The 16,410-nt window shown below is 45.0% G+C and overlaps 1 protein-coding gene across 8 annotated transcripts in view; it reads left to right on the top strand.

Annotated features, from left to right (window-relative positions):
* Positions 1-16,410, top strand: part of AFF2 (AF4/FMR2 family member 2) — a 454,373-nt gene that overhangs the window by 424,469 nt on the left and 13,494 nt on the right. For all 8 annotated transcript variants that reach the window (XM_043570624.1, XM_043570628.1, XM_043570630.1 and 5 more), the window contains 5 exons: positions 553-674; positions 4,511-4,733; positions 9,418-9,713; positions 10,249-10,312; positions 13,445-13,581. In XM_043570624.1, coding sequence (XP_043426559.1) covers positions 553-674; positions 4,511-4,733; positions 9,418-9,713; positions 10,249-10,312; positions 13,445-13,581 — 842 coding nt within the window. The remainder of the gene's footprint in view (positions 1-552; positions 675-4,510; positions 4,734-9,417; positions 9,714-10,248; positions 10,313-13,444; positions 13,582-16,410) is intronic.

Here is a 16,410-nt window from a genome sequence, read left to right on the forward strand (position 1 = left end):
AAAAAACAAAAAAGCAAAAAAAAAAAAACTATCATCAGAAGGGAAAACCCAAAATGGCCTCTTCCATTTCAAATACCTCTAGGCAAGTGAGTTTGTATCTCATAGGCTCATTCTGTTGTACCTCCAGATCTCAGGGTAGTTTTTTAGAGTAACACCATCTCATCGTGATATTTGGGTAGTATTACTTTTAATAGCTGCCACAGAAAGTCTGGGGCTCTTGCCCTGTCACCGTTTCCCCACTCTTAGGGATGACGGCAGTGCAGCCAGGGTCTGAAAATTATAGATTCTCTTTGCTTTTGGTAGGAGATTCCTGTGCCACCCAATCTTTAATCAGAGGGTCACATCGCAGCTCAGCTCACTCAAATGCCAACTTCTTGGTAGGAACTAAGCTAGGCAAGGCCGATTGCTTTTCTTTCTGATCAGAGATGTGCGTTTAACTCCCCTGGCTAATCTAGAAGTTAAAATAGAAGCAAACTGTCTCCCTCGCTCGTGCGTTTTAAATGTCTGCATGTGCCATGTATTTCAAACACTGTATTTTTCTTCCCATTAAAGCCAACGGAAATTGCAGAGAAAATCCCTGAGAAGAAGCCACGTCTGGAGGAGGCCGCCGCTATCTGCCTGCTGCCCCCATGCATCTCACCAGCCCCACCCCACAAGCCTCCCAACACTAAAGAGTGAGTGGTTACCCTGTCTTTGTATGACACCTCGATTGTTCAGATTCTTTAGAAACATCGACTGAAGCCTTTTGTGGCGGGGGGGGGGGGTGCGGGGACGGTCCTGTTTCAGAGGGATGGTAAGTAAGAAAACAGAAGTTGCTCAGTCCAGTCCTGACAGCTGTCCCTGGCCACCGGTCTAACGAGGATGGTGTAAAGGGGGGGAACACAGGCTGCCACATTTGGGGGGACTCCATGAGCTTTCTAGCAGTATTTCTTTACTCCAACTCATGTGGAGGACCAAAGTGAACTTTCAGCACTAAGGGAAGAGTAAAAGGAGTAAATGAATTAAAAAGGGACAGAATCAAGAAGCACCCGTCACTTGAAGCAGATCACCTGCTTCTGGGCCACTTCTAGTTTTGATAGTGATGAAAACAACCCCTTGGCCTTAACGGGATGCCCCCGATGCTGCTTCGTCTCTGGTGCCATTACTTAACCTTAATACAGAGCTTGAGGACTAGTAGGTACCTCCTGAACTCCTCGGAGGCCGGGGACATGACACGTTTGTGGAGGCCAGGGAGATGAGGGGCAGTTGTGTGTCAGGGAAAGCCAGCTGAAGATACGTATGTTCGTTCCAACCAGCTGGCGCCCCTTCCACCTCTCCCTCTTTGCACCAAAGGGCCAGAGTCAGGCGCGAGGCCCCCTTGTCCCCTCACTCAAATGGCCCCAGCCTTCCTCAGACAAGATCCCCCCTCTGTTGCTACCGAGTGTTGGGACCGAGTTCTTCCATCTTGTAAATATCACTTAACTAACAGTCACGTCAGCTACTGGAACCATTCCGTCTGGATACTTATTGCCATAAATTCATTCAACATTAGAGATTACTTCCATCAAAGACCAGTTTTGGAGCCTATTAGCAGCCCAGAGCAGAGAGGCAATCTGGCTTACTGCTGCTAACAAATGATTTCACAGATTACTGTTTAACATCAGTGATATGGCATCAATCAGCCGCACGTAAGATGTCGGAAATAAGTTTTCAGCTTCCATTTGCTTAGCTCCTTGTTGTTTTGAGATGAGAGGTAGGAAAAGGCCAATTACCACGCTACCCACCTGGTATAATAAGATTTGGGCCCCGAGCTGCCCCTCTGCCAGAGGCTCCATAGCGCTTTGTGTGGTGCCTGTGTATCCCGGGTATAACTTCGCTCTGAAACATCCCGTTGCATATTTGGCTTTCTCAGAACTAGAAGCCCCTGCAATGGGGCAAGCTGAGCCCTTCACCACAGAGTGAGCCAGGCCTGTGGGGAAGCGTGCTTCTTCCCCAGTGGTCAAACATGGTCCTTCCATGGCCCTCCTCCTTTCCTGGAGGACGGACTAAAATGGCGTCGCTGGGTGGTACTACCTTCCCAGTTCCCAGGCTTTGGCCAGTTCAGGCCACTTGAAGGCACCAGGAAAAGGCAGGAGGCGTTGCCACAACCATCAGTCTCTGATGCCAGTCTCCCTAAGCAGCCCAGTGACCTGTTATTTCTCCCATGTCGTGGAAGATTGATGACCAACTACTCAGTAAATGTGCCATAATCTGAATTGGCTCTTCATAAAACGGTGTTTCTAACTCATGGTCTTTACGGTCTTTCTGCTTTTGTAGTCGTTAGGAAAGCAGTGTTTACCTAGTAGCATTTATCATTCAGGAGGGGCCCGAAGCAGGTTCTTAGGTTCATCCAACAAATCCATGTCTGCTCTGTCCACTCCTTGTGCCTTGTCGACCCTGCAAACCCCATCCTTGGAAATTTCTATGAGACGGCGTTCACTTTTCTGAATGAATGTTCTAAACCTAGCCAGGAATGCCACACCAGACCATGACAGCTGTGGTTCCTGTTGTCCAGCAGGAGGACCCTGCGGAGCCCCACCCGCACCCCGCATCCCGCACCTCCTCAGGAGCTTGAACCATCAGCAGGGCCTCTGAAGCACTGAGTGGTGGTGGGGACACACATCTCTTGTCTGCTGGCTTCCTCTGCCATACACGAAGAGGTGCCCAAAGTGGCAAAAACCGTTCTCGTAGTAAGGCGCCATAATGGTGACAGAGCGATCTGTAGAACATGCTCTCTGGGTAGCCTTCACCAAGGAAGTTATTAAAGGCCCCATGGTTGTAGCTCACTAGCAAACGCATGGAAAGGGGCCCAGGTGACCAATGTCCGCTGCACAGAATGTGCTGGCCTGTGTGCGGCATCCTGTGTACAGTGGCAGATGGGAAGGCCTAGCCCGACTGTAGTAGCCACTGGCAAATCCAATGCTTCTAGGGAACAGCTTTGCCCCCTGAAGTCCTCACTACCTTCTCAGGCAGCTCAAGTAGTGGAGGAGTGGCTGTGGCTAACAAACCATTCACCGCCCCCCCCATAGATGCCATGGCGATGCTTAACATCCCTCCATACAAATACCCGGAAGTCCGATGCCTCCGTATTGATTACACTTAGGGTGGCCTGATGTTTGTGGAGCTTCCTCGTGGACAGGAGTCCGAATCCACATGTTCACCATTGTTTTAATCAGACATCACAGCTATCCGAAAATGGTTCTCCGCATCAAAACAGTTTGCAAAATCCACTGGCAAATATTTTTTTAGTTCATTTTAACTAATTGATGTAATGGCAGAAGCAGTTATGTTTTTAGAACTGTTGCTGCTTGACAAAAATTGACATAGGGCCACATTTATGAAACAAAAGATGGAAGAGATGGCAAATATTATTACAGTTGGCAAATGTGGGCGACACAGTGGAAGTGGAATGAGCAGACGGCGTTGACTGCTACCATTGCAGGAAATCAAACCACTTGAATGCTTGTTCATCTTTGATTTGTTGCCTTGAGATATTGTAAATCTATATTTCTAGACACTGACTGAAATTGACCAAGAGGAAAACATAAATTCTCGTTGACTTAATTTGCTATCGAAAATTGTAGTCAATAATCATGGAAAGTAAATGGCTGCACAGTGCAATATTAGTTGTCTAAGAAAAGATTAAAATTCAAGTAATCTTCATTGATTAGGCTAAGACAGTAACTAAAATGAAAATCCATGACCCAATTACCATGTTAAGCAGCTAGCATAAGGTTTTAGTTGTTCTGTTTTATTTGAAGTCTCTGTCTATTTGATGGTGCCCATTTAATGGGCAGATAAATCAGTCTGAAAGCACAGGAGTACTTCTAGAACTACAGATGTCTCGTGGCGATATGACAAAATAGTTTTCAAATGGGTTCTGGAAAGTGGAGCACATCAGAACTCTCCAGCGTAACAGCTTAAGGTCAGGGGCTTCTTACGCCTCAGAATGGGCACAGAACATTGTGAACGTACAGTGTGCAACGTGTCACAAAAGTATTTAGCGTGTTATTGATAGCTAAGTAATGTAAAAGCATGCTATTTCTTAAGAAGATATCCCCCCCGCTAATTGTTTATTGTACCATTCATTGTGTGATTATGCAGTTAAGTCCTGGGGCAAAATAAGTAGGAACCATCCTAAAAAATGACGGGATTAAAGTCTGCATTGGATTTTCCATAAAAATCTAATTAAGAGGAATCTTGAAAGGTTGCAGATATCACACTGTAGCACCCTCCATTAGACATTTACATTTTTCATGGAGTTCTGCTTCAAAGACATGTGTTTATTCTTGGATACATACATTTGCATTTATTTATAGTTATATCTCTCTATAGATATCTATGTCTATGTGCATTTATATATATATACTCTTCACCATAGGCAAAAGACCATCAACTAAAATATCACTTAAGTCGAAAGTACCAGCAGCATGGGAAAAGCCACAACAGAGAGACAAAACTTTATGATGCCCTATACTTTTTGTTTACACAGGAACAATTCATCCAGGAGAGCAAATAGAAGGAAAGAAGAAAAGCTGTTTCCTCCGCCACTTTCCCCGCTGCCAGAGGATCCTCCACACCGTAGAAACATCAGTGGCACCAATGGTCCCTTTGGTCAAGACAAAAACATCCCTGTTATTGGACAGATCACCTCTACCAAACCTAAGAGGAGTGAAGGCAAATTCTGTGCTACTTTCAAAGGGATATCCGTAAATGTAAGCATCTTGGAAGAAATATTAGAATCATCAGGTAGAAACAAGTTGACCCAGCTTATCTAACTGGACGCGACCATGGGGGGATGGGCGGAAGAGGCAGAAGATACAAGTGCGTGTGTGCAGAAACACGCAAACTCTCCGTTATTTCAGATCTTGGTTATTCTAACGTAGGATGAATTTTTCATTCCAGTCTTACTTAACCAAACAGATTATTATGCAGAGACTCGGGGCCTTGGATATCCTTTGGTCCAATGCTTTCATGTCTTGGCAGTGGGAAGCTTCCAAAATACTGATCACAGCATCTGGCACGGGGTAGGCACCGATCATTTAGTGAACACGTGGATGGGGTGGGATTGCCCAAGGTCACTGAACTGGGGCTGGAACCCTCAGTTACATCTTCCCACCACCCAGCTTAGCATGGGTGAATTATGCTTAAAATAGTGGCTGTAAAGGATGGAATTTAAAAGATGAATCTGTTGCTAAAAATCACACAATTGTGGTTCTAAGCCCAGCCAAAGGATTATCCAGCCCTTTGGATTTTCTGCATGGCTGCTCCATTAGCATAGAAAATTGAGACTCTGTATCACTTTTCACATCCGCCCAGTCTTTCCATCTGTCTCAGGTATAGGTACCTGAAGCACAGAAGCCACAAACAGTAGTGTCATCAGTGAATATTAACGACCAATGCATCTGCTTTTCCATGTATGTGCAGATGTAGCGTCCATATACATCTAGTCTCCTTTCAGTGTAATATAAAAACGTAGTTATGTGAAAATCAATGAGCTTTCGAATGTCTTGATGCCAACCTGGTGGACGCGGAACCAGAAGTGCCCATTTACCACTCCCACAAAAAGCCATGAGGCCTCTGAGCTTGAAGGACCCCGACATAGAGTCCTCCGTCATCTGAGATGGCTGGCATGGCATATGTATCTGGGCAAATATCTTCGCCGGTATAGAGAAATTGTTGTTATAAAATAGTCCTTTTCCATATGAAATTTGCATGTGTGTACACACACCAACGTAATATTTGTATTCACATTTAAAACTGCCGACTTTGTTAGAAATAAGCCATCTAGTCTCAACAATAATTATACTATCCTATTTTTCACACCTTATGTAGCCAGCTGTCTTTGTACAGGGCCTGGTATATCGGCACAAAGAATCAGGTGCTTAATACAGTTGTGGTTATGACAATGGTACCGCTCACAAGAATCTGCAAAGTCATTTCTACAAGAACTAAAAGCAGCTAGGGAAACCTGATAAGTATGGTTACTTCTCCACCTAGAAATGGATTGTCCTTCTTAAGAAAATCACTGGAGTGTCCTATGATAGTCTCCCATGACTGACCACCCATTGCCTCTTCTTTGGCCATTCGTTCTCTTTGTGAATGGCTTCAAAGCCAGAATACTAGTATATTTTTGCCCTAGCCTAAGAGTTAAGATACTTGGTTCGTAGTGCTAAAATTGCAGTGGGTTTTCTGTGGCCTTGGGCAAATTATGAAACCTCTAGAGTCCATAAAGTGAGTGCATTTAACTAGATGATCTATAGGGCTTCTTCTAGCTCCCAACGTGTTTTCAGTTTTGTGCTCTCTGCATCCCCTGTATTCCACATTTGCATGAAGACTTATTTATTGAGTCAGTGGATGGCTGAGCATGGACAGAGGACATGTTTATGTAACTTACATGATCATGGCTGAATAAAGCCATTTCCAGTCCAATGTGCCAGGACTGACATCAACGCCATGTGTGCAGTTGGATGTAGTGCTTCAGAGTTCTTGTCACATATCTTGGCCGTAGAGATGAGTGGGACCGTCTTGGGCTGACTCCACTGTTTGGTCTGGGCCATCTGGCTTTGGCAGTAGAAACATGGAGTTGGCTTAGGAGTTTTAGAAGGCTCCGATTTTTTTATGTGTTTGGGTTGAATAAAATCCATGATGATTTGTCAACTATTTTCTCCCTATCCATCATAACAATTTTTAGATGTGTAGCTCTCATTAAATTCATCTCAGCAAGCTCTTGGCGGTAAGAATTTTTGATAATTAGAAGATCCTGGATCAAGTGGAAAAGATACACTTTCATGGACATAAGAAATGTTCACATTTGGCTTCTATTTTTAATTTTTTAATTTTTTTTATTATTTTTGAGAGAGATGGAGAGAGGGAGAGAGAGAGAGAGAGAGGTAGAGAGAGAGGGAGGCAGAGGATCCAAAGCAGGCTCTGAGCTGACAGCAGCGAGCCTGACGCGTGGCTCGAACTCATGAACCATGAGATCGTAACCTGAGCCGAAGTTGGATGCTTAACAGACAGAGCCACCCAGGCGTACTGGCTTATATTTTTAAGGTGACCTTTTGCCGTTTGACTAAGGCAGGTATGCATTCATGTACTCAGCAGATTACAGGGAGCACAAGGCTGTGGGGCAGGGGGTATGGGGTACGGTAGCCATGTCATAAATCAGAGATGGCTCCAGTGTTCAGAGAGCTCTCAGTGCAAGGGAAGCAATGAAACATGTGCTCAAAGAGCTAGAATATAAAATGGCTGTGGTGATTGGTGTCATAGAGAAGGGATTGAGACAGACTTCAGATCTCTAAAGGGACCAAGGAGGATTAAAGCACTTCTGGCTGTAGACAGAAGGTGGTTTTCTTGGAGGAGAAGGCATTTGTTGAGCTGCACCTTTATAGATGAGTACGGTTTAGAAATAAAGGGAAGCGGATAAAGAAAATGGGATCTGTCCATACAATGGAATATTATTCGGCCTTAAAAGGGAAGGAAATTCTGACGCATGCTACAACAGGGATGAGCCTTGAGGATGTTATGCTAGGTGAAATAAGCCAGTCATGTGTTTTACCACAATTTTTTCAAATTAAAAAGTAAATTATCTTAAGGCAAAAAAAAAAAAAAAAGCAACAAAGGGGAGGTTCTTTCAACTTTAAGACTACACATGAACCAAAGCAGGACAGTGAAGAAAGTGAGATGTGTTCAGTCTGGCGGAAGTTCCGTGGGAATGAGTAGTGGGAGATAGCGTGAAAAGCTGAAGCCAGATCTGGGAGGACCTTACATGCCAGCAAAGGAGCTCAGCCTTGGGTTTGCATTTGGATGCGAGGCAGTGAAATGCATTGGAGCTTTGCGTAAGGAGTGCAGGCTGGCCGGCAGCAGATTGAGAGTGGATTGGGGAGGCTAGCGGGGGTCCAACCAGGAGGCTGATGGTCTCGGTCAGAAGCCACGAGGACCTGCACTTTGAGGCTTCAGAGGAGGGAGGGACAGACTTGGGAAACACTGGGGAGATGGAATGAATAGGACTTTGGAATTGATTGGATAAGGGCAATGAAGAGGAAGAAATTAAAGATGAGATACAGCTGTGAAATTCATTTTATTCTGAAGCTCTTTGCAAAAGAGTTTAGGAACATTGTCATTTTTTGAAAGGAAAGAATTTACAGAACTCCGGTATATAAAGCTGATTGAGCAGAGCAGCTCAGATGGAAGGCAAGGTCGGGAGACACTGGTTCCAGTGTTCCTACCCCAGGGATGACCACAGTGCCCTTACTGACATGGAGAAATCCAACCTTGGTGACACGGAAGACCATCTGCCATTAATGGAAAGAGGGGACTGCTTTGGTTATCAAATTCGTTTCAGAGCACTTTGAGGTACTAATGTGCCATCTTGGTGGTAATGATCCAGAGGTGATCACTGCAGGTCTAGAGCTCCAGAGAGAAGGTAAGATCAAGGTTTCCATTTGGCAGTAATCTGCATGTTGTCAAATCTGTGCCAATGCATACACGATTGGCAAACCCTGCCAAGGTCAAGGAAGCAGAGATCTGAGGAATGAACCTTGGTAGATACCAACCTTAGGGAGATACCAACTCAGAAGAGCAGAAGGAGGAAGAGGTCCCATGGCAAAGCATGGCCAGAAATAGAACAGTCAGGATCATCCCACCATTGCCAGGTGGGGAGGGCGGAGTCTACCGTGTGAACAAGGCACGTGGTCTCGTGACACATACTGTCACAGGATTATAAATCTTTTCACCTACTTTCTTCATCTGGATCCCACTCTTTTTATGGGCAATGACAGTTCCGAGTGAAACCCAGAAGTCTCTTACCCATTTGGTTTTTGATCTGGTCGAGCTGTTACCATCCCGGAGGCCCTCAGGTGACATAGACACAGACACTAGTCAAGACCTCAGTGAACAAAAGGGCAGCTTCAGCCCTGGTCCCAGGCTACAAGGCCTGGTATGCTGGTATTTGCTGCACTGAATTTGGTATTTTGCAGAGTGACTAAGGTACCTTATTTACCCTAGTGAAAGTTCTGAGCTGTTCTCTTATCAAAAGTATACATATCAGGTCCACCTCTCTCTCTCTCTCTGTCTCGCTGTCTCTCTGTTTGTCTCTCTCTCTCTCTTGCTCAGTTCTCTCTCTCCTTGCTCATCTATCTTTCTTTCCCTCCCTTCCCCCTTCCTTCTATCCCCACCCACCTCTCCTACCAGATTTCCCAATGGCTGTGTTCATGGGGTAATGGGGCTTACGTAATGACAGCGCCTGACTAGCTTGGGGTTGGTGTCGTCACAGAGAAGAAGCTGGTGATATACCAGGGTCACGTATTTATCCTGCAGCTGTATGCATTGTTTTCTTTTCTCTTGCCTTGTTTCCTAATGTGCTTGACATTCAAAGTATATCTTCGTCTTTTTTCCCAGGATGGAGACACTCCAAAAAAGACCGCGTCTGCCACCGTCACGGTCACCAACACTGCTATTGCCACTGCCACTGTCACTGCTACTGCCATTGTCACCGCCACTGTCACGGCCACTGCGACCGCCACTGCCACAGCCACTACCACAACCACTACCACAACCATTTCCACCATCACATCTACCATCACTACTGGCCTCATGGACAGCAGTCACCTGGAAATGGCATCCTGGGCGGCCCTGCCCCTTCTGTCCAGCAGCACCACCAACGTCCGGAGACCCAAGCTCACTTTTGACGACTCGTATGTTGTCCCCCAGTTATCAGGGACACGGCGGGGCGGGGGGTGGAGGCTTTATGGCTTTTCTAGCACCTTCCACGTGTCACCCAAAGTAAGACCTCGGCAGTAGCTCCTCCTCCCCACGCACAGCTCTGTCCCCACCAAGAAATGTCTTTGGCCCATTTTAATCATGGAGCTCTGTTACCGTTTCCAAAGACAGGTGCTTAATTCTAGGTTGCTTTGTCCCCCTTTCTTATCCGCGTCCTCAGATGGAACAGTGTGTCAACGGCAGCCAGGTTCGTTTGGGTCTGTGGAATGTTCAGACCGTGGAATGGCTAGGTTAGAGGGGCAGTTATTTATCCTAATGCTCCATTACACACTTCACGTTCCACTTCTGGGGATATTTCCAGGCTGGTTGTCATACGAAGGAGGGCATTCACCTGCCCTTTTGAGGGCGTTGTATTGGAATGGATTTATAGCGAAATAATCTGTGATTCTTCTGGCTGTCGGCAGAAAGATGAAACGTTGGTTGCTGAAAGAGCTCGTTTCGTTTGTTTAGGGTTCACAATGCTGATTATTACATGCAAGAGGCTAAGAAGCTAAAGCACAAAGCTGACGCACTGGTAGGTTTTGTTCCTCTTGTTGCTTTCCTCCCACTAAGGTGTTATGCTTTGAAGGGGAACCAAGAAGGCACTTTACATACGAGTCAGAGTTCCTCGCTGCTCTGACACAGGGAGACTGGGGCTGGTCGATTCCTCACAGCATAGTTCCCAAGTCCTTGAGAGAGTGTTGCCCTGCCATCATCCATGTTGTTGCTCTTCCTCCCCTTGCCCTAACTTCAGGAGCTAAATGGCATACGCTATTGCTATCTTTCAAGTGAATTTTCAAATGACTTTTGAAACTGCCCTGGAGAAAGTGGGAACCCCCACTGGTCCCAATAAATCAGGACCGGTGTGCAGAGAGGTTATAGAAAGCTGGTTACGTGGCCTCAAAAATGGGCTTTGGGAAACCCGGGTGTGTAGAAAACCCTCCGCCCTGTGCTGCATCGATCACATGTTTCCAGAGTGAGACGTACAGCCAGGCGAGGACCCTACACAGAGAAGGGAACTTCTGTCATCTGGGTTTCTGAGGACGCATGGCCCCACTGCCTCCAAGGGTCTTGGCCACCTAGATCAACCATGAGCTCAGCATGTTGAGTTGTTCTGACTGCGCCTCCCCACAGGGGGTGTCAGCCACGTGTTACAATTCTTTGGGGGCCTTTAAAACAAACATGATGCCCAAGCCATACCCCAGACAAATGGAATCAGAAGTTCTGAGACTGGGACCCTGGTATGGGCATTAACACTCTCCACTGTCCTAGAGAAGGCTCTCCGTGGTATCCTCCACCATGGCATTGGGTCCACCCAGGACTTAGAGGACCCGCGGTGTTAAGGCCCTGGCAGGGCTGTGACTTGTGTCAACACCAGCTGCATCTGACGCTTCCCTATTTTCTGTCAGTTCCCCACCATGGTCCAAATTGCTCAGGTATTGCCTACAGCTAACCTTTCTGTGGGGTGAACCATCCTTTGAAAACTATTGTCCTCTGCTCCTGCAAATGAAAAAGACAAAGCAGGCTCGGGTCCAGCTCCAGCAGAGATGCTGGGGAGACGGTGCCTGTGACCATTGTATGGGGGGCCGGTGATATGGAAGGTGTGTCCTCAACTCCGCAGCAGCACAGAAGTGCTCTGGGGTCGACCCTGTCAAAATCAGGGCAAGGGAGCACATAAACGTTCTCTTGACAAGCTGGTCCGTGGGCTCAGGAAGAGTGGGATGTGCAGAGGAGACCATGTGGGTGAGACTTAAAAGAACTGAGAAGCATCACAGCCACAGAGATACATATGTGTGATTAAGAACTAATACTCTGTACCTTCCACTGTCGTCTTTATGTGTACCCCCAAAATCACTCTTGGTCTAAGCCATTTAGAAAATGCATTTTCATTTGTGGGGACTTCATCCCCCACAAGGGGGCAAAAACCAGTTTTGGGGGGTAAAGTAAAAAAGTCAGACATTGCAATGGTGTGTGACCTGCCCCCCCCCCCAGGCCACAGTACATAAAGAGATAATGAATATATTTTTGGCATTGGAATTTCAGTGGAGCTGTGTGAAAAAAATATCTGAAATAGCTCCCTCAGTAGCCAGAGGTGAGGTAGTAATGATGGAAAAAAGGTGGAGAAACACTCATCTAGAGGAAGATATCTTTGCTAGGCTTATATCTGTGTCAGGGCTAGAAGCCCCTCTGTAGTTCAAGCCCCTCGTTTCATGGATGGGGAAACTGAGGCCCAGGAAGGGGGCGTGACCTGGCCACTGATTGGCACTATGGCCATGTAATTTTCCATCTGGACTTCAGTTTCTTGTCTTGGAAAAAAAGAGAGGTTTGGGCTAGGAGATCTTTAAGCAGCCTTGCAGCTATGGGTTTGTGAATGAAAAGTCACTTTGAAAACTCAGGATGTAAAGATTAATTTCCCCATGGGAGAGTCAGTTGGAGCTGGATTACCTAAGGAAATAATGTTGTAAGGCAAGAGAAGAAGGAGATAGTTTGCATATACACACACAGGTTTTCATCAAATCACTTTGAATTTGGTTGAAACCAGTATTTTCCCACAATAGCTTACAGTAAGGAAACCACAGAATTCCTGCGGTATGTAAAAGCCGAAGAACATTTGTTATAGAGTCATTTACAACAAGCGATTGTACTTAATCCTTTGCTAGAGACAGCCTCTCTGCCATTTTGAGAATTGAAACCTTGACAGTCACAAGAAAATTTTTGATAAAAGGTATACAAGAAAATTAAAATAACTAAGTCTGCATTATACTGGTTCTTTTCCATAAAATTCCGTATTAGTGGAATTCTTACATGCCGCTATCAAAAATTGAAAACATTAAACACTGTTATAAAATACTCACTATAAAAGTGTCATATATAATATTCATTACACATAAAAAAGAAATCAGTATGTCTAAGTCAGTTTAATCATGACCATTATCAGGGCTAAAACCTTTTGCAATAAAATTTTACTAAACTAAAATATTTAGTAGTGCTATATTTTTTGGCTTTTTGACACGCTATTTCAGACCATCATTTACAATGAAAGTGATGTGATTATTGTCAACAGTCGCACTGAAGCCTCACATTTGTCATGACAATAGCGTCAATTTGTTACCCTTCTCCTGGGGTGGGAGTCGACGTGCTCCCAAAGAGTTCCAAGCACAGACTGTACGTGGACTTGGTCCAGGAGCCTTACCAAAAGCAGAGTTCATTGCAAGGTCTGTCCATAGGACCCTGCAATGACCAGGCTAGTCCATTCACTGCATAGAAACTACCCAAGGCAGTGATTTGCATGCCGGGCCACTAAAAAATACTGACGACAACAGTACCACAAATATATGATAACACCACCACGACACGCACGCCACCTTGGCCGCCTTTTCTCTTCTCAACCAGCGCCAGTGTCATGACAATAGAACCTTAAATCAGCTGCGTCATTGTCGATACAAAGTCACACATCGACTCCCCTTTCCGTCACGGGGCCTGTCCTGTGCCTTGGGGAATGTGTGGCAGTCTCTCCGGCCTCGTGCTCATGACCAGAAATATCTCTGGACGTTGCCAAATGTTCCCAGGGGTGGGGGGTGGAAAATTGCCCCAGGTTGAGATCCACTCCTTTATAAGAGGGAGAAGAGAGGCAATATCGTGCTCACGAGCGATCTTCCCGTTTCAGTTTGAGAAATTTGGCAAAGCCGTGAATTACGCCGACGCAGCCCTGTCGTTCACCGAATGCGGCAACGCGATGGAGCGCGACCCTCTGGAAGCCAAGTCTCCGTACACCATGTACTCTGAGACCGTGGAGCTCCTCAGGTTCATGGCCTTTCCAAAGCCATCTTCCTAAGCTCGTCTCCCTCATAATTAGAATCTGCTATGTTTTCCAAAAATATCATTTCCTCCTCCTAATGGTTTGTCCCGTGCGTCTTCTTCTTAGAAGCCATCATAATTAGTTCTTACCATTTGATTAACGTCATGGAAAATTTATAGTTGATGGACACTGCCTTGATAAATGACCCCCTTCAGAGGTTATAATGTGAGTGTTATAATTTGCAACATTCATAAAATTAAAATGGAAACGTGGTGGGTGGAAGTGAAGTGTGATAATTTTACCATTTGGCATTGACACTTGCCTTTCCAAAGCACAATTCAAGAAAGGTGGCACTATCGGGACTCCTGTTATAAACCATGTTTTCTAAGTATTTCTGCCTCAGTTATTAAAAAGGGGCCATGATTACAGGCGCCTGGGTGGCTCAGTCGGTTAAACGTCCATCTTAGGTCAGGTCGTGATTTCACGGTTTGTGAGTTCGAGCCCCTGCGCCGGGCTCTGTGCTGGCAGCTCAGAGCCTGGAGCCTGTTTCGGATTCTGTGTCTCCCTCTCTCTCTGCCCCTCCCCTGCTCACGCTCTGTCTCTCTCTCAAGAATAAAATAAACATTTTAAAAAATTGTAAAAAGGAGGGGCCGCAGAGTTGACATTTAAGGCCACAGGTGCACAGTAAACTTCCCATGTGTCTGGAATTTCAGGGAAACAGACAAGGTGATAGCAGGGGGAGGGCCTCTTGTTGGTCTCTATGGAGGAGAATTTGTGGGAAATCAGAAAAATTCCTGGAAGAAGGAGAAAGAAAAGAAAGGCCCATCGTGGTATTTTCCGGTAACCTGCAGATATTTGTAAAATAATTTAATCCACTTCTGAATAGTGGGAAAGCACCATCATTTGCTGGATGGAGTAAATAATTGCTTTTGAGATTGAGTGAGCTGTTCTTTACCTGATAGGTCCTTATTTCCAGGTCACCGCTGGCTCCATTAATTGATTATGCTGGGCCTAGTTTTTACTATGTTGCATGTGTCTGCATAAACGGTTACAAATCTGAGGCCCTTGTAATTAAACCTTCAGACAAACACTGGACACGTTTAGCATGCATATTTTCCCAGAAAAGCACTCCAAAAGATCAAAAGAGTGTGGACTATTCTAAAGGAAAAAAAAACTATGCTTGCATAGAATCAGATGATTAAGTTAAAGCCACAAAAGTAAGGAGATTATGAGGACAGCAGCCTCACCTTGCCAGGCCAGGCAGCCACCTTCCAATTTTCTGTGTTCAGAGAAGCATGTGAAGTATCTCTCGGACTTACTTTATGCTCTGTGAAAGCCACCACTGCCATTCTGTAGCTTTATAAGGGGAAATTGATTTCTCAGTGTGTTCGAGGCTGCCAGGGACTTTCCAAGATGCACAAGATGAAAATTCTCGCAAAACTTATAAGGATTAAAAATTGGGCAGGGTGCTGGGGTGGCTCAGTCAGTTAAGCTTCTGACTCTTGGTTTCATCTCAGGTCGTGATCTCACGGTTCATGAGTTCAAGCCCTGCATCGGACTCTGTGCTGACAGTGGAGTCTGCTTGGGATTCTCTCTCTCTCCCTGTCTCTGCCCATCCCCCACTTGTGCACATTCTCTCTCTCTCTCTCTCTCTCTCTCTCTCTCTCTCTCCTCTCTCTCTCTCTCCCCCCCCTCCAAAATAAATAAACAAACATAAAAAAATTGAGGGGTGGGACACCTGGGTGACTCAGTTGGTTAAGCGTCTGACTCTTGATCTTGGTTCAGGTCGCGATCTCAAGGGTTTGTGAGATCAATCCCTGCATCAGGCTCTGTACTGACTGCACAGAGCCTGCTTGGGATTCTCTCTCTGTCTCTTTCTCTCTGTCTCTTTCTGTCTCTCTCTCTCTCTGTGTGTGTGTTCCTCCCCCCATCTCAAAATAAATAAACTTTAAAAAAATTGAGGGGCAATATTAGTGAAGAAACATGGAGAAAATTCATGTTCTCTACCCTTCCAAAAATTCAGACTTTAAAAAAGGCACTTTTTAAATTAACAAGAAAATATAAAAATGCTAATACCTAGTGTTAACACACACACACACACACACACACACACACACACACACACTAATGGTGACCTAGGCCTCTCCTTTGCTGGAAACCTCTACAAATGAGCATTTATACCTTTTCAGCCAGTAATTCAACTTCTGGAAATTTGAATTTCCTGTACTGAAGGAAATAATTGCAAGAGTAGAGCAAGTTATCTGTATGGTTTTCAGTTTGGCATATATTATAGTACACAATTAGAAGCAAACCAAATAATCAATCACAGAAGAGTAAGTAATTACACCGTAGTACACTCAACAGAATTCTTTGCAGCCATTGAATTGCAACAATGACGGGGACTATGTAGCTGCATGAAAATGTTTATAATACAATGTTAAAGTAAAAACGAGCTGCAGAATTATATACACACAACATTGCTGACCATGAAAAGCATGTTTCTGCTTGTGGACTAACCTGGAAGGGAAATGAGATCATGGCTGCAGTAGGGTGAAATTATGGGTGTTTTCTATCTCGCTCTATTTTTCTTTCTAACTCATTTTCTTTTAGGAAAAAAAAACATCCTGTCTTAAAAATATAAAAGCAGAACATATCTTGTTCTTGGTAAAAATGCAATGTGAATCTTTGAGTAATATTTATTTCCATTAGAAAACACATCTTTTTCCATAATTATGTAGCAAAAAATATTTTTTTCCAAGCACAGCTGTTGTTGTCTTCTCATTATGTGATAGTTTGTTCCCCCCAGGAGTATATCTCAGTAGAACCTGGTGAAA

The sequence above is a fragment of the Prionailurus bengalensis genome, chromosome X (genome assembly GCF_016509475.1).
Source record: "Prionailurus bengalensis isolate Pbe53 chromosome X, Fcat_Pben_1.1_paternal_pri, whole genome shotgun sequence".
Lineage (NCBI taxonomy): Eukaryota > Metazoa > Chordata > Mammalia > Carnivora > Felidae > Prionailurus > Prionailurus bengalensis.